The sequence below is a fragment of the Strix aluco genome, chromosome 20, assembly GCF_031877795.1.
Source record: "Strix aluco isolate bStrAlu1 chromosome 20, bStrAlu1.hap1, whole genome shotgun sequence".
In the NCBI taxonomy this organism is placed as follows: domain Eukaryota; kingdom Metazoa; phylum Chordata; class Aves; order Strigiformes; family Strigidae; genus Strix; species Strix aluco.
Genome location: NC_133950.1, coordinates 3,617,112 through 3,641,884, shown reverse-complemented (window position 1 = coordinate 3,641,884; position 24,773 = coordinate 3,617,112). Strand labels below are relative to the sequence as shown.

Here is a 24,773-nt window from a genome sequence, read left to right as displayed (position 1 = left end):
TGTGCCACTTCTACAGAGTTTTTCTGTGCCGTACATGGTGACTCTGGTGTCTGCCCACTTACAGATCTCAAAGATCTCAAAATGTTTAATTCAGTTTATCATGGTTAGTGTTTTCCTAGGAACAGCCTCAAAAGAGCAGGGTTTCTTGGTCCCTCCAGGCTGTCCCTGTCCCCAGTGGCAGCCAGCACCACAGTATGGGAGGATGCCAGAAGGACCCACTGGTCTCTTCTTTCCATGATTCACTGGGAGTCTGTAGATACAGCAGTCAACAGGAGGTGGGTCCCCATTAGCTATTCTTCACCCAACTCATCCCCTTGTCTCTGAGGGGTGGAGATATGGCTGGAGCATGGGTCTCGGGTCTGCTGGGTCATCTCCGAAGTGGTGCTGGGGCAGTTCTCTGACTTTGAACCATTTACTGATGGTTTTCCATGTGTAAAATCAAGTTTCTCCCCACCTAGCTCCCAAAGTGCAAAGCCCAGTTAATGCCCTCTAAGCATCCCCAAAATGAAGTGCTTCCAGGGAATTTGGTGCTGTTTCTATTCTGTGGTTTTTTGTGGGTGTTACACAAGCTGGAAGGAGCGAAATGATGTCCAGTGGTTTGAAAAGAGATAGACTGGGTTTAGGAGGAAAACCACTCACCAGGTGTGGGGAGAACTTGTGTGGGAAGCTCAGCAGGGGAGCTTTTGCATTGCTCAGAAACAGCTGGCAAAGACCATGTACGGCTCCAGCAGCTTCCTGAACATAGACAGGTATCACTGCTGTGGCGAGCACAGCGCGTGGCCATCTCCAGCCCGGTGCCTTCTTATGGATAGGAGGTAGCAGATGCTTCGGGAGACTAAGCAAGACATGCAGGAGAGGACCCAAGGGGGAGGAAACCATGTTCTCCCTGACGAGGAGTGATGCTGGTTGTTGCATATGGGGTTTTCCATGCTGAGATATCAGAATGTCTTGCGAAACCAGCAAAGTGCTGTTACTGCCTTTTGGCATTTGAGGAGAGATGGACACAGAAGCTCATTCACTGTGGGGTGATCCGCCAGCAGTGCGTGGCGGGCAGCCTAAGCCTTTATTCTATCTTAGGACTCTGGCCATCTGCACTGAGAAAAATCCTTGAGCTAAAAATAATCTCATGGCTTCTGGGAACAACATAGAGTGGTTGAGTTTTGAGATTTGTTTCTTTGATTTGGGTTTCTTTGGGGTTTTGGTTGGAAACCCCAAAGATAAAGGGCATGGCTTTCACCTGCTGTGGAGCACGTTTGGGTTTCCAAGGAGCCCAGCCCTTCGTGGGCTGTTTGGCAGTATGGTCTCCACCTCCCTCCCCAGTCCCTCCCCAGCCTCCAGCCCTCATCTCTGGGCTGTAACAAGAAGCAAGTTATGGTAATCGCTATCAGATGATGCCTCAAACATTTCAGCAGTAAGGTCACGGTGTCTTTACTCATCCTAATGCGTTTTTCTTGATGGAGAGGGTGGGCTGGAGATGTTCTCGCCAGCTCAAACGCTTGACAGTTCCCACACGCTGAACTTCCTTTTAAACACCCACATACCCTGCTCTGCTTTTTCATTTGTATAGCATCAATTAAATATCAGGGGAGAATGAGGTTTATATATATGCTGGTGAAATAAGTGCCATATGACATCAATTAAGGGTCTTGTACCATGAGTCTTCAGAATTAAAATAAAAATCAAAGAAAATGCGTGAAGAGTGTAGCAAAGGGAACAGAGATAGATAGTAAATATGTGGGCTTAGGCTTGTGACTGCCGAGTTGTTACAACTATTTTTTTTCTACTCTTTCTTTTCTGCACCTTTCCATCTCAAAGGAATCCACGTGCCTTGTCAATCATCATTCATTTTGAAAGGTGAGCCAACTTGAAGCCTTCTCTGCTGACTGCCCTGGAGAGTGTTTTTGCTTGTTCTTGTCTCATTTCTTTTCCTTCAAAACACACACTAATTTCCCGTCAGGCAGTGCTGTGGCACTTTTTGTGCATGGGGAGTGTTACTGGGGGGGACTTCGCACAGAGACCTTCACAGATGGTTGGGTTAAACTTGCCCCAAACTTAGTGCAAAACAGCCAAGTTCTTCTTGGAAGACTTAGGTGCCTGACTGTCCTTAACCCTGCTAGAGGCCAAACTGCATCTTAGCTGCCCAAATGTCTTTATGCATCCTGGCCTGATGAGTCTTCATCAGTTTTGTGAAAGCCATTTCAAGTGAGACTTGGTTCACTGGGTGTGGGAACAAGGGAGCTGGAGATCAGGGCTCCTTAGATGAGGAGGGGATCAGCTGTGTCTGCATTCCCCTGTCCACTTGTCTTGTGGGGAGGGTGCGAGTTGGTTGCTGGAGGAGCCGGTCCCTCTCCACTTACCTTCAAAAATATTCATTGCTAAAGCTAAAGTTACAGCCAAATCACAGACAATTAATCTCTTCCTTGAAAGCCTTCGGGAAATACTGATTTTTAGGGCCAGAAGATCTTAAGAGCTTGTCTCCCACTTGTTGGTAGCATGAGCCATAGATTTTCACCTGGAAACTTTATGCTTTTTGGTTAGGTTGCTTTCTGGATAACATGCATGTTGTTTATAAATTAGGTGGGATCAAGATTGTGTCCTGATCAGGTCTTCTAATGATTAGGTCCTCCCTCAGCATGAAGTCTTTTATCTATTTCAGATTTCAAGGGGGATTTATGTCACAGGGTGGCCACTTATAACGAAGACCTATACTTACCTGTGCCAAGGACCTGCTGTCCTCTTGGATCATCTGAGTTCCCATTTACTGGATCTTACAATGCCCTTGTCCCTATTACTCAGCGTTTTCCCCTCAGCAAAAGGATACTTTAGCTGTCTTGTGACTTTCCTTCATGTTTAGATCTTCTGGGGAAGCAGATTTCCCAGATTTTAGATCTTTCCTAAGGTTTCTTTCTTACCTGGCAAAGGATAGGTTTGAAATCAAAGCAGCTAAATCAAAGCTGGGATTGCAATCCAGGGTGTGATCCTGGCCCTATGAGCATGATGCTGTCCCAGGAGGGCAGGATTTTGTTCAGGTCTGTGGCTCACAGATGTCCTTGTTGACAGCAGCATAATAAGCACTTGAATTTGCAAAGTGAAAATTATTTATCCTGCCAGTCACTTATCCTGAGCTTTTTACTTTCTGGGCTGTATTTATTTATTTCATTTTATGAAAAATGTGTTTGTGCTCAAATGAAATGCAAGTATCCCTTTTTCCCTGCTGCGTAAATTACTTTAATTTGCTTTCTTGTGGAGAGAGGAATTTGCCTTCCTGATTCTGTTGTGTGGTTTTTGTTGGTTTTTTTTTTTTTCCAACAGAAAATTGTCTTTTTGACTGGCGAGATCAAGTATATTGGTGTTAGCGTGAGGGAAACAGCCAAGCTTAGACTAGATGTTCTCATGTATGTGAAGAAAAAAAAAGCTAATTGCTAACTTGTGTGACAGTGGCATCCAGGGAAAGCCAGCTGGTCCCCATTGATGCTGGGAGCTGTTGGCTGCAGGGCTGTTCTGACATCCTCACACTGGTGAATGTCACTGTTTTCCCTGTGGGAAACCATCCTCTCGCTGGGCAGCAGGAGCCATGGGCTGTCTTTAGCCTCCTCCCCAAGCCAGGAGTATTCAGGAAATACTTCTTCCATTTTTTTGTGGGTCAAGAGCTCAAAGATACCGATGACATATTTTTAGGGATCAGCAACAAATCCATTTTGGTTTTGCTTGACCTACTACATTTTCCTTATGCTACAAGATGGTTTGCTGTGTCTGTTATAAAAAGCCAGAATGGAAGAAAGTCTATTTCTGTTGAGAGAGATAAATGCAGAGTAACTCTGCTGGGGTGTTTTGTTCATCTGGCTTAGACAGATGATCTCATCTAACGTCACCATCGCTATCTGGATTTGCTTTGCATTTTCACCTGGGAGCTGAGGAGCACTCATCCCTCATCTGCCTGAGCCAAGCGCGGGCAGGGCAGGATGGAGGAGGCTGTAGGGAGCGTTGCCCATACACCCCACGCATGCGCTGCAGGAGAAAACCACTCCACTCCTGTGGTTTAAACCATTTGGGGACTGAACTAATTTACTGATTCATTGATGAGATATAAACAGCTGGCTGTTAGTGAAGCATCAGGATCGTTATCAGCAACACAACAGGTAAACCCCAGTGCTAGACACAAAATGTTGATAAGCACCTACAGATTTCTAACCATCCTTCTGTACCTGATCCCCCCAAGGCCAAATCCTGCACATGGGTGCACATGCGCACACATACAGTCAGTGCACACCGCTTTCTCCACCAGGAGGGTGGGTTCCCCGTTTGTGGACCCCAGTTCTGGCACCCAGTGCTGGCACCCTGCTGTCCTGGCAAAGATACTTGTTTACAGTGATCCCACTCAGGGGTTTTTGCATGGCATGTTAGTAAGCAAAAGTTTTTACATGCTGTTCCCCAGGGCAAGGTCCCAGCCATCAGGCACTGGGCTTGTGGTCCAGGGAGGTACCTGGGGCTGGTCCAGCCTCCCACATACTAGCAGAGGAGGCTGGGGAGAAGATCTCTGCTTTCCTGATGATGGGAAGAAAAGTCTGGAAACAGTAGCAGGGGAGGGGGGTTGGCTGTTTGGTGGCTGAGGGGAGGAAGAGTCTATGCTTCCCCTTTTTTCAGGACAATTTGCTGTCTAGAAGCAGGGTTTGAAGCCTGGGGTTTGCATCCTCGCAGCAGAGCCTGGGTCTGGACAGATGCTTGGGGCCATGTCTGGCTGTGCGTGGCTCTGGGACAGTCGGTCTGCTGGGTGGGTGGTGGCTTGCTTGGGAGCCGTGGGTGCTGCATTGCTGAACAGAGGCAGTAAACTCCCTGATACCTGCCTGCTCCTGCCAGGCTCTTCCCCAGGCTGAAGCCAGCCATGGTGGTGAGGCCAGAGCCAACTTTTGCCTGCACGATTGCTTTCACAGGGTGCTTGCACAGGGTGCTTGCACAGGGGTGGTTATGGCCTCTTTGCCAGCCCTGGCAGCTGCTGGAGCCTTGCTGAGCCTGTGGCACGGCAGCAAGTGTGGGAAGCCCCAGCGAGCCCTGCTGGGCAGCCAGACCCTTCCCCGTGGGGTGTGGGTGCCTCTCTGGTGTCTGCAGTTGAGGAAAGCCCGTTGGAAGACAGTGCCCCAGGTCTGCTTTTCAAAATGGCTGCTAATTTCATGTTTTAATCTGGCAAGGAGCGGGTTCCCTGCAATGACAGCTCACAGCATCCAAGCATTTCCCAGCTGCCTGTGAGCTGCTTCCTCGGTGCCTCTTGTCACCCTGGGGAGCTGGGAGGTACAAGTTGGCTACTGTGTACAGAGGGAGCTCCTCGCTTGCTGCAGGTGCAGCTGAAAGCTTGGGGACATGGGCCGTTCACCCAGAGGGTGGTGGAAGCCAGTGGCTCCATCTCCCCTCTCCCTGCAGGCAGGGCAGCCTCGAAGGGGATGAGCCTCCTTCTGTACCTGAGCCTGGTCTCCCCACGGTGGGTTGAATTCCAGTTGGGAGCACTGGGGATACGGGCAGCAGCCCCAGCACTTTGGCTGCTCAGACAAAAGCACTGCTTTGGGTGCTTTAACCCTTGCTGGTGATGCGAGGATGCACCCTGCCCTGCTGCCGGGGGCTGCAGGCTGTCCCCCAAGACTGCTCTTCCTGCTTCCTGTCCTTCTCCCACCCTCTCCTCCTCCCTCCCCGGCTCCTAGGAAGCCTTCAAATAAATCCTGGCATTTTGAAAGGCCGTTTTCTCCCTTAGCCTACGTGTCAGCACTAATCTGGAGATAAACAGCTGCATTTATAAGAAGATAAAGACTCGCCTCCTACTCAGTGGCATAACGCAAGGGGCTGTTCCCGGCATGCTGGGGGTGCTGCAGGGATTTCTTTGCTGGACAAAGAGGCAGTTGATGAACTAGGTCATGGCGGGAGGAGATTGTACATGGGAAAAGCACTGAACAGAGAGGCCTCTGAAAAGGAAACTATTTCCTGTGGAAGAGGCAGCCCCACGCAGCCTGTCTTGCCTGAGGGGACCTGTCGTGCCTGTGCCCGGGTCACCCTGCAGGCAAGAGGGGCTCCGGGTGGGTGTGCTGCTCCTGCTCTGCTGAGGAAAGGCTCCTCTTTTGTTACTGAAGAGCGCTAAAGTGGAGGGAGAGGCTTTCAGAGCCTGCTGGGTGTGTCTCTGGTGGCTAGAGCAGCAGTTGAGGGTGCTCACAGCTCTGCCAGTGAGTGAGGTTGCGGCTTGCTGTGTAACTGTCTCCATCCACACAACAGGAGAGGGCAAACCTGTGTCCCAGGATTGGGGGCAGGAGTGGGTAAAACCCTGAGAGTGCATCTTCAAAGATGGGTCCGATGCTTATGGCAGCCCTTTGCCATTCCTTGTCCGTGTTTCGTTGGCAGCTTGGGGTCAGCATGATTCATCGATCCTGTTAGTGTCCCCTTGTGCCCTGGCCAGTTGTGCAGGATGTGGAGGAGCCCCTCTGTGTCTTGCTGACCGTGAAGCACTGATGCAGAGAAATGATTACTTGTTTTGAGACTTACTTACTTATTTACTTGTAGAAAACTGCTTAGCAACTTATTTACTTACTTACAGCAAGTTATAGTATTACTTAGAGTATTTTTGAATATTGCTAAGAATCCTGCTTGCCCAGACTGTTCTGTGGAATTTTACCAAGGACTGCTGTGTTCGTCAAACAAAGCAGTTTACTGTGAAAGTCTACCAAGAACTGCAGTGTTCAGCAAAATATCATGTTTTTGTCCTTGGGAAACAGATGTGCTCTGACTAGTTGGGTCTTGGTAATGAGTAAAGATAGCCATGTATGGATGGTGGAAGTTCCATTGGTTCTCTTAGATAAGATAGAATGAGTAAACCAGCTGAAAACACTCTTGTTATTCAAGGAATTGGCCAAGAGAATCTGTGCATGCTCCAGGGAAAAGTACAAAGTGAGGAGAACTGTGAGCCTTCCTCCCAAAGCCCCCCCCCCCCGAAGACGCCCCCCAGGAGGCAATGCGCAGGTGCAAAGAGAACGTAAACTGCTGACCCCGGCCTCTAGAGCTAACCCAGCCTCACTCATGCTGTGAGTTATGTAATCATATGTGTGTGTTATGTAATCAATGAATATGTATATCCACACTCGATAAGTTTTTGGTAAAATGTGCTGTGGGTGTGCAAGCTTTGTGGAGAAATCCCCTTGCACCCCGGCCGGAGTAAACACACCTGCTGTATAACTCTCTGAGTTGTAGAGTCTATTTTCCACAAGTCAGCACCGCTTGCTTGGCCTGGAGCTGCAGCACCTCCTGTGTTTGCCCTCCTACTCGTGGCCCTGCACACTGAGCATGGCCTTGGGCAGTGAAAGCCCTTTGCTGCACCCTGCCACCAGCTTGTGCTGGTGCCTTGCAGAATCTGGATGAATCCTACCTGTGGGAAGGTAACGCCTTCAGCGACACAGCCAGAGCGGGTGGCTTTAGCAGCACTGAGTGTGATTGCTGTGAGTCCTGTCCCCTGCTTTTGCATGAGCCTCTTCCTTTGTGCCAGTGTGCGGCACCTGGGTGCAGGCTGGATGGGAGGGGGCTGGGCACGGCTGAGTTTCAGATGGTGATGGCTGTCAGGAGCAGTGACTGTCCCAAGGCAAAAACCTCCAGGCACGCCCCTGCAGCTGCATCCTGTCATGGGATGCTCCTTGGTTGCCTGTCCTTGGGTCAGAGCAGGGATAAAGCTGTGGCCCTGTAACCTCTTTCATGTGCCCTGCCTGATCTGAGCGCTCTCCACTGATCGTGGCCATGGGCTCCCCTGTTCATGAGCAGTTCTGGGGCTTTGTTCCTGCAGGCATTTGCCATGCAATCAGGTAGGAGCCCATCTGTTATGTTGATTTTGCTGGGACTGGGTTCCTGCAGTCTGTGTGGGACTGTCCTGTGGTAGCAACTTTGGGGTCTGGATGCTTTCAGAAGTTTGTGCTGCTGTTCCCCTGTGTTGCAGCTCCCTGAGTCTCAGCCTGGAGCTTGTCTGCTGCTTGCGTTGAGAATCTCTGCCCTGCTCAGTACTGTCTGCCTGCTGCCCCATGTCCCAGCCCTTGGCTCTTCCTGAATTCCTGCCCTGCTTAGCCCTGCCACCACATCTGTCTGTCCCCCCTTGGCAGCTCTCTCTTTGGATCTTGGCTGGACTGTGGGTGGGTGAGTTGGCCAGCGAAAATATTTTATGCACGTCTCAGTGCGGATTTTGCCTTGCCATGTAGAAGCAAAATAGCCATGCAATAATCCATGGGATCAAGGGATGCTGATACAGCTTCCTGTTCGGTGCAAGACCTAGGAGAGAAACTTAGGGAGGGCAGAGTTTTCCTTTGCTTCAGTTGGAAGTGTTGAAGAATTACCCTTTGTTGACCGTTGTCTCATCTGGCAAAGCAGCTTGCCAGGCCCCTGGGAATCAGCACGTGCTGTCAGTGGAAGGTGCTCAGACAGCGTTGTAGCACACCAACAGTTGTTTACAATTATCCAGAAGTAGGTGCCTTATTCACCTCGCTCAGGGTGTCAGAAGCCCATTTTCCCCTGGATTTGCCTCTGCTGCATTTCTGGAAGTAACTAGAAGCAAGTGATGCAAGAGAAGGGGAAGGATGGTATATGGCTTTGGAGGAGTGTGAGCCTTGTGCTGTAAAAGGCAGAAAGAGGAATGGGGGCAGGTAACTGGAGAGGGAATTTTGAGAATCAGAGCAGTGGAAAAGGAAGACAATTTAGCAGAGGCACTTGAGGCTTGGAGTCGAATTCAGGATACACAGACAGGAGGAGGGTTGCTGGGGCATTTCCTTGTTCTGTGATTCTTTAGGGCTTATAATGAAACTGTAGGCACCTCTAAGTGAGGACCCTTTTAAGAATGAGTGTTTCCTGCTAGCACACTCAAGCCATGACCCTCTGTCTGCAATAGTAGCTAAGCCCTGTCTACAACTCTGGGGTAACAGATGTGGCAGTAGTATGTGGCACATGACCTATGCTAAAAGCCCAATTTAGACATGTCTTTTAACCCAACATAAACTGTCTGAGCAAGACTGAGTCCCCTGGACTTTTCCTGGACTACACTATCATGTGTTGAAGGTGATGCATCCTACCTGTCATAAACCTTTAGAAGGTATAAGTGAATATATGCTAATTTGACATCTTTAAGTCCTAGTCTAAAGAAGTCCAAATCCAACCTGCATAAGACAGGCTTAAGCCCAGGGTGACTTATCCAGGTGACAGTGCCCATGGGTGCTTCCCAGTGCAACGTTTGCTGCAGGGTGCGTCATCTCGGTGCCTCATCTCCTCTCTCTCTGTTCCTGAGGCTTCGTCTAGTCCTGGTGCAGGTATTTGTTTGATGTCCAAATGCTGCTGTTGGCTCATTGTGAAATACACTGTGTTTTAGCTGCTGCCCCCATGATGTGCGAGGCAGGGCTGATCGCCCCGGAGCCCTCCTGCCCTGGGCAGTACTATGGCGAGTCATCCCACACCTACTACCATGTGGACCGCTGGCAGAGGCTGCGCACGGCTGTCAGGAAGCTGGAGTTCTGGGAAAACTTCAACGCCGAGCTGATAGGCAGCGGCTTCTTCTCCAAGGTCTACAAGGTAAACTGACATGCAGGCAGCCTGCAACCTGTGTGAGGGCAGCTGAGCCGCTGCTGAGGCTGTGTAGATGGTGCCTCACCTGAGGAACTGGTCCCCAAGCTTATTTTCTCATCTTCATCCCTCCCAGCTCACTCTGGCAGGTTGGATGGGCTGAGGAAGGAAAGGACATCTCCCTCTGTACACCTAACACATGGCCTTTGCACATCTCCCATAGTGAAAAAGGAGATGGGAAGACTTAATCAATCAGTGTTCATTGACACTGTCACCTAGCCATACAGCAGGCTTGTCAGGGAGCTAAACTGGGTATTGGATGAGATTAGGGGATATTTATGATCTGTGCAGGTTTTGTTGTCAAAACTGTAGCAAAATATATAGAGAAACAGGATGCAAAATTAAGCTGTGTGTGTCTCCCAGAATATCTGCCACCCACACCCCATGGAGATGCCAGCACTGTCACCTCTCTCCGGCTGCTGCCCTGTGTTATGGTGATGCTGGGGAAGAGCAGGGGACCTGGGGCAGGGTCAGACTGGGAGAGGCTGCTGACCCATCCACCTCTGCCTCTGTTGCCTTCGTGTCAGGAGACCCATAGCTCCCTGCAGGCCAGTGCGTGATGCAGATGGTGTGTCACCAAAGTAAAACTGCTTTTCTCACTGGGGCTGTTGTGAGTCACTTCCTGCACTAAGCTCCACTGGTGTGGGAGTTCTTTTAACCCTCTCCGAGCAAGCACAGGATCTGGGGTGCTGCTAGCTTTGCTCCCCCTCCAATGCTGCCTGCGAGTGGTGCTGCTTATTTGGGGGGAGCGGATGGGACTTGGAGCTCTTTCCCTGCAGCCCTCGGTGATCACTGCTCTGTGAGTAGCAAAGTGAAAGGAGCTGGTTCATGTTAGGAAGCGAGACTCAGCCTTCATCTCTGAGAGCAGATGCCACATTGCTTTGCAGTGTGGTCAGGTTTGCCAACCTTATCTCTCCTCCCAGCAGCCCTCCAGAATGCGGTTGCTGACAATGATCTTGGTTGTTGGGAAGTCACACAGACCCAGTGGAAACAAATTGGGCCTGACTCTACCATTGCCTTCAGCTCCTTAGCTTTACCAGCCCCGTGATAAACATCATGCTGCACCATTTCTCCTGGGCCAGCATGAGATGCTTCTGCCAGAGGAGCATTCTGATACATTCTGGGTGAGATCCCTGGCTGGTGAAAGCACATGTGGCCAGTTGAAACTAATGGAGCCAGGCTGGCAGGATCTGGCCATGGAACTGCAGAAAATACACAAGTTGGATAGAAAAACATGCATTGCTTTCTCAAGGCTCTGTCTCCTCCTCTATTGCATCTGGGCTTGGTGCTGTCATAAATCTTTTGGGTGAACTTCAGGTCCAGGGACAGTGCACTAAAGCTGTTCAAGGGGAATTTCCAGCCAAAGGTCTATGGCAGCTCTTTGCAGACTGGAGCAATACATGACAAATACCTCTCCCCACCACAGCCTCCCTCTAGTAATTGCTTTCTCCACCCACTCAGCATGCTGTTGCCATTGCTTTCTCTTTCCTTTATCTAGCAGATTTTCATAGTAACAGTTGCTGTTTCCTCTGTGCTTGACATTTTCCTCCTCCCCTGGCAGTGAATGAAATTCCAGCAGTAGGCAGGCTGGAGACACAGGTCTTGAATGAAAATGAAATAACTTCTTGAAGTAGAAACAGAAAAATAAATGTGAAAAAAATAAAGTTTGAATGAAATGCTATGGGTCAAATAGTCAGAAGACAGTGGAGGAGGACCGGGGACTTGACATTTGTCTGGGGGCTCGAGCACGACCATAACCGAGTGCTCTGATGACTTGTGTTCCTCTTGGGTCAGTCAGTCCCCTGTGGACTCATAGCCCTGAAGCATCACTGCTGATGGTCCTTTGAAGCTCTTTGCCAACAGATGCTGTCTTCTAAAGTGCTCCTGCAGCAAGGACATAGACTCCCCAAAGTTCTGGCACTGCCTGTGCCAGCTGCCTGTTGCATTTGTCATCCTTTGTCGTTCAGATAAGCCCATTCTCAGGAGTTGTCATATGTGGGTTGGCTGAGGAAGGAGGATTCACTTGGTTCTGCTTGGTAACTCAGACTCAAGAGTTAACCCCTTCTGCTCTGTGGGTTATATATTGCATGATCTGGGCACTGCCTTAATTTTCTGATGTTCAATAAGGAGTTCAAGTATGAGTTTCTCTCGGGGAAAGCATCTTTCATTGGCATCTCTCTCCTACATAAGGGTCTGAGGTGCTCAAAAGCAGGAGAGAAATGCAGCATGACTTCTTTTTTTTGAGGCTGGTTTAAGGCATTGCCCAAAGGGACCCTCTGCGCAACCTCTTTGTTGGCCTTCAAAAAGCTTCATACTGGTTAGGAAGCACAGTCCCACTCCCTCTCTTTATACATCTTTCCAGTGCCAGATTTTCACCTTTATTTCTCCACTCAAGGCTGACACCAGCTCTTTACCCTTCATCACTTGTTAGTGTGAAATGAGAATACCTTGGAGGCCCCTCTGCACTTTCCTGGTTCTCACACTGATCCAGGACAAAAGTGGACACTTTGAGTGATTCAGAGCAGACCAAGGGCTGCTCCAGGTTGGTGAGAGCAAAGTCTTAGGGCCTGTGGTCTTGGAAGAGGCCTTCTGAGCCCGTTACCTTTGCCCATCACTCCCACTACTTTTTTTTGGGTGTGGGTCTACCCTTGCTTTTCAGTCATTTCTTCTCCAGACCAGGCTGGGCTTTGCATTGCCTTGTGGACAGGAACCCCTCTGGTGCTCACTGACTCCACCAGCCCAGGTGGTGTTTGTGAACTCTGCTGGTGTCCAGCTGGGACATGCAGCCTCACCTGGAAGCTCAGTGTAGCTCAGTGTCTCCACCAGAGTTTGTGCAGAGCTAATAGGTCTCACTGAAAACTCAGTATTAGCTCTTCTGAAAGATTTTCAGATCTTCCAGATTTCAGCTGCTCCCTGTACTCTGTCCTGGGCATAAGGGCACTCACAGTGTTTGGGCAAAGGTGATTGATAGCATCTCTTATATTTACATCTGTGCAATTACGGTTAATAATCAGTTACGTCTGGTTAGTGACCCCCAGTCTGTGCTTATGAAGTCCCATCAGGTGAGGGTGTCAGAGCTCTGGCTTTCTTATGACCTGCTTGTGTAGAGAGGCAGAGGTATTCCACTGATAACATCGACTATCAGGTTGTGTTCCTTCAGAAGGGAAGCAGCAGTTCACATTGCTCCCAAGACAGTTTGTTTTGTGACCTGATTATAATGAGCGTTTCTCTACTTCCAGCCCAGCTAGATCTTACATGCAGCTCTTTGTTCTCCTCACCTTAGCTAGTAACCTTATCTGTAAAGTGACCATCACAGAGAGCAGTGGGTGACACTTTGTGTCTCAGAATTCTGCTCTTAAGTCAGCTCATGCTGTGTCCAAGCTGTTTTTCCCTTAAACCAAACAAAACCCCATAAACCTCAAAATGAGAGAAAATTAAACACGTGGCTGGATTCTCTGCTAGCCGTGTGGGAACTGTCAGGACATCAGTGTGGGCCACATGACACATGAGTCTCCTTAAAACAGATGTTAATTGAAGATGGAAATGTTAAAGTACCACAATGCTCTGTGGTGTGGTCTGGAAACTGCTATTTGGATCATCAACCCAGATAACATGAGCTGCAGTGCAGGGCCCTGGACGGTCCTGTCAGGGCTGAGAGCCAGGGGACTCCTGCACATCCTGCAGCGTGCATGAAGCTCCTGCATTCAGTACAGCCCAGCTCTGGTGCCTCCACAGGGGACAGAAAATTTCCTCCTAAAAATGCCTGCTCAGTCTGTTCAGTGTTTTACGGTGGGGGAAAAGCATTTTGTTTTCTGTTCTTTAGCTTTCAGTATCCCTGCCTGGGGGAAGCCTTAGGAATCTGGTGGTAACCAGAGGTTCAGGTTAGCATGTGGCTGGGAAGCAGACATGGGACCTCCGTCCTGGAATGTGGGGGAGAGATGAGCTGGCTCTGTGCTTGCTGTGTTGTGTCTGTCTGGCAGACCCTGGGTGGAGGGGGCTGGCCATGGGCAGGGGTACAGAAGGAGTTGGGGATGAGGAGCGTGATCATCAGCCTTGTGCAGTGATCAGACCCAGGTAGGAGGGAGGGATGGCATTGCGGGGCAGGCTGTGGTTGGGAAGGGACATTGAATGCAAGGCCAGCTCTGCGGTAACCCGATGTGGGCTGAGAAAGTGCTCCAGCCTGAGGAACACACACATTTTGGCAGAGAAATAGTGTTGTGATATGTTGGGACAGGAGGGACCTTGCTGTCCCCAGCCACCTAGGCAGACACCACTGGAGTGGAGCTTACGTGGAAGAGACAGCACCTCACACTTGTGCAAAGCTCTGGGTAGCAGGGAAGCGAGATTCAGGCCTTTGGCTGGGAAGGGATGCTGTTGTCCAGAGGGGCTGGCAGACCTCTGGAAGTTAAGAGATGTCTTGCTCCAACCTTGGCTTCAGGTGACCCAAGCTGCTGCTTGTAAAGTGATGGTGGTGAAGATCTACAAGAACGACGTGGACCAAGAGGTGATTGTGCGTGAGATCAGCCTGCTGCAGAAGCTGTCCCACCCCAACATCGTCAGGTGGGCATATGACACGTGAGCAGTGGACAGTGGCAGGGGCTGGAATTGGCTTGCTGTCTCTAAGGCAGTTCTGCAGTGAGGGATTGAGCTGAACCTTGATGGCTTCTTTTCGTTTTTTTAATTTAATGTGTTGTTCTGCTTAGGTACCTTGGGATATGTGTGAAGGATGACAAGCTGTACCCCATTCTGGAGGTAAAGGTTTCTTGCTTTAAGTGTGCTGTGGGCAGGTCAGGACCCTGTGGTTGTTTGGCAGGGAGGATGGCAGATACCCTGTAATGCATATCTATGCCTCTCTGACTCCTGCACCTGTGAACGGCTCTGGCCTAGCAAGATTGCCTTGGAGGGGCTTAGGGTACTTTCTGCCCCACAGCTGGTCACAGCTGGAGTTGGGCACAGTCACTGCAGGGCCATGAGATTCAAGCAGAACATCCAAAAAGCGTTTCAGGTTGGCTTGGTACCACCAAAGGGCCAGAATGGGCCAGTTGGCGGGGAGGAGAGGAGCCAGGGATGGAGGGCAGGAGTAGAAAGTAAAGCAGATGGAGAGTGGCAGGACCTCCAAGGTGGCTCTGGAATGGTGGTATGGTCTAATGGAAAAGCCTGGGCTGGTACCGGGGAGGTCTCACCTTGTTCCTATGCTGTCAGTGGCAGCCGCTGCCAGGCTTTTTGCCTCTAGTTTGCTGCCCATAAGTGAGGACCATGGCTGGCTTATGGAGCCATCCCTGCAGCGTGGCAAAGCAGTGCCTTGCTGTGCCAGGAGGAGTAGTGCCACTACACCACACACAGGCCCTGTGCGCAGTGGCATTCCCAACCTCCATCTTGAAGGAGGGGCTCCTGGGTTGGCGAGGGAGGGTTCAGCACCTGGGAGGCTCCAGGGGAGCCTGCACCCAACTGCACAGCCACTCACTTCTTGTCTCTGTTCACAGTACATGAATGGGGGTTGCCTGGAGGAGCTCCTGGCCAGCAAAGATACTGCTTTGACATGGAAGGAAAAAGTGGACTTAGCTTCTGACATCACCAGGGGAATGATTTACCTGCACTCCAAGAACATCTACCACCGAGATCTCAACTCCAAGGTATGCAGCTGGAAAGGGGACGTCACCCCCAGACTGCTGAAGGTGACTGTGTTAGGGGACCTTACAGGGACCACTTAGGGCTGTAACCAGGAAGCCTCAGGCCTCATGCTGGTCCTCTGCTCCATGCTAATCCCTCTGCAGACAAGGAAGCTTTCTTGATAAAACCTGTCATTACATTTCATTCATTGCTTGCCAAGCAGGAGACCCAGATAGAGATAAAAATATATTGCTCCTAGTGCTGCTGCTGTCAGAAAAAAAAACCCAGATGGAAATGTATGCAGGATTGCACATGGTTTTCTTTGCCTACGGTTGCAGGAGAAGCTCTGCCAGATTTAGAGATTTGCTTTCCTGTTCACAGCAAGGAGGAAGCTGTTGCTAACAGGAGCTGGTCACAGGCTCTGGGCGCAAGCGGCATGTGAGATGATCCCTGTCTGTCTGTCTACTCACTCAAGTGCAGGGAATTTGTTCTTCCTTGATCCAGAGAGTCAAGATTACCAGTTTTAGGATTGTCACCTCCACTGGCAGCGTGCCAGTTGTGAAGACTGGCATCTGGAGACAGGCTTTGGGTGTAATGTAAAGGCACATCATGCTCCTGGTGTATTTGCCCTCTGGCTGGGAGGCTGCTTTCCTCAGCATGGGCTCGTGCTGCTTGATGGGGACAGGAACAGCACCAGGTCTTTGTCATTCTCAGGTTTGTCCATGGGGACAGGTATGGCAGTAGGGACATGGTGAGGCAGTGCCTTGTTGATCTCTTTTGGGCAAAACTATCCAAACCTCAGGTGGATCTGCAGCGTGTCCATGATATGTGAGGGATCACAGGGAATGTGAACTGAGGGGTTGGTGACCAGCCTGGACCATATGTGTGTCAGCTGATGCCAGAGGCTGGCTTCATGATTCATGGAAATGAAGTCTGCAAATCCTTGCAGCTGATGCTGGATAGGTAGTGGTGTATCTCTTACAAGCCATTTTGGTTGGTGCACTGTGAGCTTTTTAAGAGAAACTTGAAATATTGATGAAGGTTCACAGTAGGGGAGCATTATAGTCTTGAGAGACATCAGCACAGGAATGAAACTCACCTTTGTAATCTCAGGCTGTTTACTTGGCTCAGTTACCATGAAATCACAAATACCAGGCAAGGGCAAGGCAAGAGCCTGGTTTACTCTGACCACAGGTTTCTTGGCCACTGTGCTCTGAAGTCAGGTGAGATGTAATTTCCTATTTGGTGGTGGCTGATGAGCTCAGGAGCTTCCCAGATCTGCTTGTGGAAAGTGCTGGAGGTGCCTCCCCTTCTGTCTCGCTGCAGTGGTTCAACCCTGAAAGAGGTTCATCCTTCCCCAGGGAAACCTGTGAAACCTGGAGTGATGATGGCTGGAGATACGGGAGAGAAGGGTATGCATGCTCCCTTGAAATCTAGTTGTCAGTGAGAGCCATCTGGGGAAGATGCTGGTCATTTCTGCTGGTTCCCTGGGAGCAGATGCAGAGGAGGAAATCCTGGGGAGCTGAACAGGCTGAAACTGCTGGGTTTTTGAGAAACCTTAAGACAATTTTATAGGAATTCCTCCAGAAAGCTGTGTTAGGGATATATAGCCATGGGCAGTGAGAAGGGCTGTGGCTGTGATCCTGCCTGCCTTCGGCTGAACGGTGAATAAGGTCAACATGCACATTTCGAGGTCTCTTTCAGATAAAAGGATGTGGATCATCATATTCGTTGAACAGCTTCTTCAGAGGACCTTTCCTGGCTTCAGATGTGATTGGTCCATCCCTAATCTGCCCCACGTGTGCAGGATGCAGGTCCCTGGCGAGGGCAGAGCCTGTAATGGCAAGGTGGGGCTGAGGGCCAGTGAGGTGTCACTCAGGTGTCCAGGCCCTTCCTCACGCCATGCCCCGGGGGCTCATTTCAGAACTGCCTCATTCGAGTGACACCGCGGGGCCGCGAGGCGCTGGTGACTGACTTCGGGCTGGCCAGGGAGGTGGTGGAGCTGCCTGTGAAGGATGTGGAGAGGAAGCTGTCTCTGGTGGGCTCTGCTTTCTGGATGGCTCCTGAGATGCTGCGGGGAGAGCCCTATGACCGGAAGGTATGGCACTGCTTCCCAGCTCCTTGTTCATTCTCAGAGCTCCTGAGCGAGCATGGGAGGTGTCTCCTCTGCTTACTGGTGACATGTCCCAACAGCAGAAAAGCCCTTCCCTCCTTACCCAGGAAATGTTGCCCTGCTACCTGGACCTTTGCTCGTTAATGCTCTGCTTAGCAACTTGGAAGTTCCTTATGTGGCCTTGTTAAGTTAAATTTTTATGGAAATGAATTACTGCCATGGGCAAACTCGGTGAAGCCTCTCTGAGGAAGATGCTTAATGAGTTACAGCCCAATGAGCCTGTTGCAGGATCTGTGGGGGGTGCCAGAGCTGTGGTAGAAGCACCAGACACATCAAACAGGAGCATGGGGCCAGGCTTCCCAAAGATGAGGCTGGATTCCAGGTGGGGCTGTGGTGTTTCTGGGTGGGTTCAGAAGCCCAGAAGAAGTTTAGGGGTTTGCTGCCTCCACCTCCAATGGGCTTTTTTGATGGGCTTTTGCATAACTAATGGAAGGACCTTGTTCGTACGCCCCTTGCTCATGCTTTGTTTCTGTGCATGCCCTGTCCCACCTCTTGCTCTCCCACCCCTCCTGCAGGTGGACGTGTTTTCCTTTGGCATTGTCCTCTGTGAAATCCTAGGCAGGATTCCAGCTGACCCTGAAGTGCTTCCCAGGACCCAGGTAATGATTCTTGCAGCCAAATCTAATGGTGTTTTCTCCATGGTACCAGATTGTGGCTTCTCTCTGGACCGGACAGAGCTGTACACGGGGGTATGTGTTCACACTCAAGTTTCTCTAGAGGTTTTTCCACGAGAAAATCTGATCTCAAAATTCTCAGTGCACAAGAGTTTCAAAACTTTTGTTAGATCAACAATTTGAGATTAAATGCTTCTGATTAAAGTCCTTAATTCCAAATACTTCATTTTGCTTTGATGTTTCAGCTTCTCCATTCTCCACAGTTCATGTGGAAACAGTGGGCTTCCCTAAAAACATGGCCTTTTTAGTTTCAACATTTGCAAAATTTCCCTTCCACAAAGTGGGAAGGAAAGTTTACCCTGAACAGGGATGAAAAATCCAGCAGCAAAACAGCAAATTGCTGCTTTCCAAGGAACAATGCAAAGAACCTGCAGTGACCAGAGATTATTCCATGTTTCTGTGAGAATGAACAGGAACTAATGCTCCATCTGTGTTCACAAGATGAGGGAGAATTACATATCAGAGACTCTGAAGTCTGGAAGGACAAAGCTGTAGTTATGGAAACAGCTGGCTGGACCCCTTCGACCAGATTATCTGCCATTCCTGTCCTCAGCAGCCACTGCTCAGCATCCGCTGCTGGTTCCTCCACTGGTTTGTGCTTTTGTGGCTCTTGTTGCCTTAGTCTGAGCTTTTCCAGGAGGACGCCTGCTGCCCCGCTGGGATAGCACAGAGCAAGCAGAAGGATGCTGCAGTGGTCCTAGCTCTGCTAATGATGCTGACCCAGTACCTTTGCATAGCCATCAGTAAAATAGCCGTGATGGAGACCTAAAAGCTTTAAACCATGAGCATTTTGTGCTTTAACACCTTGAGAAGGATGAAGAGCTTTTAAAGGACTTTATAGCTGAAGTCTTTTCTACCTACTCTTTCCCCTTCCTCACAGGATTATGGCTTGGATGTTGCTGCCTTCCAAGGGATGATCAGCGAATGCCCCAAGCGGGTGATGGACCTTGCTGCTAGCTGCTGTTGGGTGAGATTCTTGCTATTTTTTTTTCTCTTTAGTTTTATTGAAGTTGTGTCACACTTGTATGACAGAGACCAAAATTGCTGTGAACCCTGGAGAGCTTGAACCTGCTGCTCTCAGTGCTAGCACACAAGGCTCTGCCACTTGAGCTGTGAAGTGATGAGATCTTCCTGGGCCAGTAGAATGCTTTCATTCACCATGCAATTTTGCCCCTAGAAATGTTTAGTTTGTGTATTACAGCCCAAAACATCCCAAGGTCCTGCCTGTTCCCTTACATGTTGACCCCAGAGTGGGAAGCAGGTTGGTGATGATGTCCAGTCCCTCCTTAAGCCAGGCTGCAGACAGAGGCACTCAGCTGATCCTTTCTGGAGGGCACTGCCTCTCTGTTACCAGCCCTGGAGTTACAGATATCATCAGAACACAGTCCTCTAACCACTCTTGTTTTCGCATAAAAGGTAACGGTGAAAGGTGGGGGGCCTCCCCACGCTCCCCAAAGCCTTGGGAGGCAAAGCAGAGAGAAAGCGAGGATTAAAGTTAGTCTCTGAAAAGAAGAGAAAAACAAAGTCAGTAATCAGGCAGAGAGTGGAGAAACTGGGTGATCATAATGCACCTAATTGCTAGGAGCTCAAGGCAGCAAATGGAAGTAAATCCTTGCATGGGTCCCATGGACGTGTGAATAACTTTCCCTGAATCAGAGGAGTGATTCATGTCAGCAACTGGCTTAGATTTATGTGTGTTCAGATCTTGTATCCCTGATGGTCAGCTTCCTAATGCAAGTTGGTATCATAATGGGTTTCTGCCAGAAATGGCCCTTGGGGTTGTTCTTCTCTGCCCTTGTGTGATGTGCAGGTTTAGAGAATTTCTGGTGCAGCTTCCTAGGCTGGCTCCGTGGGGTCAGGCACAAAGGGCAGCCCCAGGATGGCATGCAGGGGGTGTGAGATGGGGGTGCCTCGGGCCATGTCCCTCCCTTTGGGTACACGCTGATGGCACTGGGAGGGTTGAGGAATCACAGCCCACTGAGGATGAGCTGCACCAGGGAGACAAGATGGTTAGATACTGACTGTCATCACAAAGCTCAGGAATGATACATCTCCCCCCTGATACCTACAGGCAGGCTTTCCCTGCACAATGCCTGCCCCTGCACTGTTTGGATGGGCTCTGGGATGAGCAGTTCTCACACCCTGTCCAGGTTGGCGTATGTCAGGCTGGTTTTCAGCATCTCGCTGCCTTTGCTGGAGCTATACCGATGCGTGGGACCTGTCCTGCAGCTGCTCATTTGCAGCATCCTGGGCCTGGATCACCAAGTGGTGATGCCAGAAGGCTCCACCGCCAGGTGTGTGACACAGACCAGGCCTAATGATGGATGAATGCTGTTGCCCAGCCTTGGGGAAGTCAGCGAAGCTGCTGCAGAGCACCCACCTCCTGTTCAGGGTGTCCTCTTCAGCTTTCCCTTCTTGTTCCAGGTGGAAGCATTTAAGAGGCCATCTTTCTCCGAAATCCTGGATGAGTTGGAGGATGTCGCAGAGAGCCTGGAGCCTAGGAGGAACAATCAGCTTTCGGGCTGAGCTGTCTGCCTCCTGTGAAGCTTGGCAGAGAATTGCCCAAACTGTAAATTAACTCTCTGGGGGGTCAGGAGTGAAGAAGGAAGGTGGGGAAGAGAAGAGCTAAGTGATGCGCTGGTCTTTATTTAATCATAGTCTTGGTCGCTAATTTCTTGGATCAAAAACATGGTTAAAAATGGAGAAGGGACTTACCAAGAGTGTATTTTTCCTAGCTAAGGTTTTTAACAGATGTAATTAGGACACCAAGCAGCCTTTGTCTGTTTGCTTGTTAAAAGCAAATGATCCTGGAGGGACCTGAATTCCCTTCAGGATGCTTTCCAAATCCCTGACAGAAACATCATCCTCTCCTGCTTCCCTGTGCCCCCCAGACCTTCCCCAGGCCTTCCCCTCCTCCATCCCCATGGCTTTGGGAATCGCCTCTCCAGGGCTGGGGTCTGTGTGGTGTGAAGGAGGGGGGTTTTGGGGTGCTTGGTGAGCCTTGGAGTCACCTTGTATTTCAAAGCCTTAAAGCACTTGTCCAGCAGCCTTGCAGGGACAGGTATGCTCTGTAAGGTCTCTGGCGGGGTCACCTGGCATCCCGTTCAGGACACACCCAGGCAAGGAGGCATCTGGCAAGGTTTTGGAGAGTCAGCCAGGGCCACCCACAGAGTGCTGGCCTGCGCCAGTCGAGGTGATGGGGAGGATGTGCATTATCGAGATACGAACTAGCCAACTAATATCTCCTCTCAGAAGAGCTGTGTCAGACACATGTCCCAGCATTACAGCAGTCTGGATTTCTCCTCACCACCCTTGACTGGGGCTCAAAGATGGAGGGGTCTGCCTCCCCCTTCTCGTCTCACTGCAAACATGGCGATGAGCAGAGTGCCAACAGCTTGTGAGGCCAAAATGGGGGAGAGCTGGGTGCAGAATCATCCAGCATCTCACCCATTTCTCTGCCTGGCCCAGCACCCATCACCTCCTTGGCGATATGGGATACCCTTATGGACCCCAGGGCTCAGGCAGCCAGGAAAGGTTTTGATACCATGTTTTCTTCTGTGGGCCAGAGGAGGGTGCTGGAGCTGTGGATCCAAACCAGAGGTGGAAAGAATAATGGCTAGAAATGGTCTGGCGTTGCAAATTAAGGGAAAAGGTGAGCAGTCGAGTCCCCGCCCCCATATCAGCTGATTGCTGGGCCATTGGTCTGAAAGACATGTTCTGCTGGGACCAAGATGTTTGTGGGTGTAAATAGGTGTAATGTCTGTATAATGGTGGAGCTGTGGCTCTGGTCTTGTAGACTGTAAGCTCTTGGAGCAAGGATCGTTCATCTGTTCTCTGGAAAGTCTTTGTACAGTGTTTAGCCCAATGGGCCTCACCCTACAGCTTGAAGGCTGTTCTCCCACATATAGTGCTAGACCTACCTTGGGGGCCTCATCTCAAGCTCTTGGAGCCAGACTTGATGTCGTATATAACCCAGTGTCTCTGTGCTGTGGTGCATGCACAAGGGAGTGTCAGTGGTGTGCTGGGACAGAGATGGAGTGGAAAAGCATGATGTATTTTCACCAGGGATCATAAAGAATTGGGAGCTGACATGAAACACACTGAATGGCGCCAGGGTCACCAGCTCAGCTACATCTCCAGGGGGCACCTGCAGCTTCTCATTCTCCAGAGGTGCTGTTGTGCTTTTGTGGGATACTGACTATTTGCACAAGAAACCTCCTGTTCAACAGTAAACTTCCCAGCAAATACCTTCATCCCAGCTGGACACTGCCAGTGGGGGAGAAGCAAAGCCTTGAGAAGTAGAAGACTGAAAATAAGGGAAGCTTTTAAACCTGAAGGAGGGAGAGTGGCCACTTTTTGGCTTGCACCAGTATGGGGACTTTAGCCCAGTGGAGTGAAATGGACTGCAATAGCAGTGCAAGCAGCACTGATATATGTGTGTGTCTTCAGTGAGAGCCAGCTACCACCAGCATCACAGCAACGTGTTGGACAAAAATCAGAGTGTATATATTTGGCTACCAGGAGATAGACCTGAGGAGCTAACTGCAACCTCCCAAGGCTTCCCAGGCTTCTCTGGGCTCTTCTTCCATAGAGCAATAGGCTTGAGAATGAGGAATCCAACAGTATGTCCTAACACCCAAAGCATTAAGGATACAAAGCCTTTTCCAAAGGCCACTGTGGATGAAGGATAGCTGTCCACCTCGGCTCAGTCTCTGGCTGGCTGCATTGCTTTCACAAAGGCATTCCCCAGCCTTCCCCATGCTGCCTGGTCTGCCAAGCTGGAGTCTATTCTTCCTTTGCCCTCCCTGCACAAGAGTAGACTAAAGGAAGATCCCTGGACATATTGATCCCTCAAAGGGCCTGTTATGGGGTGAAGGTGTCTTGTTCCAGGGCGCTTCCCTGCAGGGCCCCTGCTGGCCACCCCCTTCCCAGGAGCAGCAAGGCACGGTGCTGGGGGTGCCCTACTGCAGACTCAGCTGATCCTTCCTCCATACATGTGACTCTGGTCCTGCAGAGCAACAGCCATCGGGCTGGGATGCAGTATGTGGAGTTCTGTATACTTTGGTGTTGCTGTGATGTGAAGGAAGATCTTTTGGTTTTATTTATCTGCCTGGGGATAAGAAGCTTGCTCAAGGATTAAACAGATCCAGGGCGAGGGGGGATGTTTTCTGCACAGAGGATAGCATTAGCCAGCACGGTCTGAGCTGAGATGGATCAGGACTGTGTTTCTTCTGGGCTTGTCATGTGCTCCATCCACTCTAATGGTGAGGCCACACGGTGGATCTCAGGTGACCGAAGGATATCAGGTTCTTGCTAGAAGGACCTTTGGTGCCTGCTGCAGGGACAGGTGGGACCAAGACTGCAGGCATGCACCACATGGACTAGAAAAGCCAGTCCTGGGCGTCTGCAAAGAACAGAGTTGGCCTGGGAATTTGGCTGGTGCATCTCATGGACCAAGAGTTTCTCTTCACTGGAGAGAGCTGGAGGGAGAGGTGAGCATGGGAAACCCGCTGAGATGCCCTCCAGGTACCAGCCCCTGTGCTGGGAGCACAGGGCCTGGCTGACACAAAGTCCAGGTCAGTGGTTAAATTTCATGTCTTGGAGTCCTGGCTCTGAACTGAAGCAACTGTGATGGTGGGCAGAGGGTCTGGGCAGCGCAGCAGGCTTGCCTTCGCTGGACCTGACCGGGAGCTGCCTCCTCTGCCTCTCTTCCCTCTGTTGGCCGCTTGTTCTGCAGGTGCCACTGGCACAGACCCAGCCATGCTGTGCTCCACGGGCCATGTTTCCGTATCCTCCATTATGTCTTATTTTTTTGTTTTTATAAATGCCGTTTGGGAATAAAGTCTAGCAGTTCTTTTCCACATCAGCCCTGGCCACTGTGTTTCATCATCCTGGGTCTGCTGAGTGGTGCTGCCAAAATGACATTTCCAAGCACAGGCAGCAAACACAACTAAACAAACAGCTTCGTGCTCTATCAGCACAGCTGGCATAATAAAGCTTTAGTTAAAAGTAATTTATAGAAGAGTGTTACCTATGAGAGAGTGGTATTTTGAGTCCATTGCCCCCCCGTGCCCTCCGTTTGTCACAGGGTCAGCTGGTGTCTTAAGTCACCTCTTCGGTTGTGTGGGCACGGGGTAACAGCAGCAGCACAAGCATAGTGCAAAGGGTGTTGGATTAGTCTTTTCCACCCAGCAGCCCGTAAGTCAGAAGGACCAAACCCCAGTGAAATTATTTCCCTTCCCCAGCTGCAGCTTGTTTTATGCTGACTCGTACATGGCATTAGCTACTCTTCAGATGCAACCCTCTCACAAGGACACCTTGGAAAAATCAGAGGAAGGTGTTCACTATGCCAGGACCAAACACAAACCATAGAGCAGCGCTGGAGCTCGATCCTCTGAACTCCTCACATGATAGTCATCCGTGGTAGGTAGGAAGAAGAGCTTTCTTTCCAAAGTCCAGTTTCTCAAAGTCAATCAGCTTTCAGATCTACAGCTGTGAAATCTCTGGGCATTTGCAAGTGGCCAAAGTGCTGTGTTTCTCCTTGGAAAGAGGGAAGCTGGCCTGGATGGGCTGACAGGAATCCCAGGGGTGGTTTGGACTGCTGGGTCTTCCTATGTCCCAGACAATGGGGGAAGGTATTGCTGGAGGCAGCCTTGATCTGGCCAGGAGGCTGGCCTGGATGGGACCTGAGAGGACTA

The 24,773-nt window shown here is 50.4% G+C and overlaps 1 protein-coding gene across 2 annotated transcripts in view; it reads left to right on the top strand.

The window, feature by feature from the left end:
* Positions 1-23,941, top strand: part of LOC141932631 (dual specificity testis-specific protein kinase 1-like) — a 33,278-nt gene extending 9,337 nt beyond the window's left edge. The window contains exons 1-9 of one of the 2 annotated variants that reach the window (XM_074846474.1): positions 1,801-1,854; positions 9,368-9,567; positions 14,057-14,178; positions 14,322-14,370; positions 15,102-15,251; positions 17,153-17,326; positions 17,917-18,000; positions 18,956-19,042; positions 20,500-23,941. In XM_074846474.1, the coding sequence (XP_074702575.1) occupies positions 9,379-9,567; positions 14,057-14,178; positions 14,322-14,370; positions 15,102-15,251; positions 17,153-17,326; positions 17,917-18,000; positions 18,956-19,042; positions 20,500-20,601 (957 nt within the window). In that variant the 5' untranslated portion in view covers positions 1,801-1,854; positions 9,368-9,378 and the 3' untranslated portion in view covers positions 20,602-23,941. Of the gene's footprint in view, positions 1-1,800; positions 1,855-9,367; positions 9,568-14,056; positions 14,179-14,321; positions 14,371-15,101; positions 15,252-17,152; positions 17,327-17,916; positions 18,001-18,955; positions 19,043-20,499 lie in introns of those variants that run through there. The other variant, XM_074846473.1, reaches the window with a different exon arrangement.
* Positions 23,942-24,773: the final 832 nt, after the last annotated feature.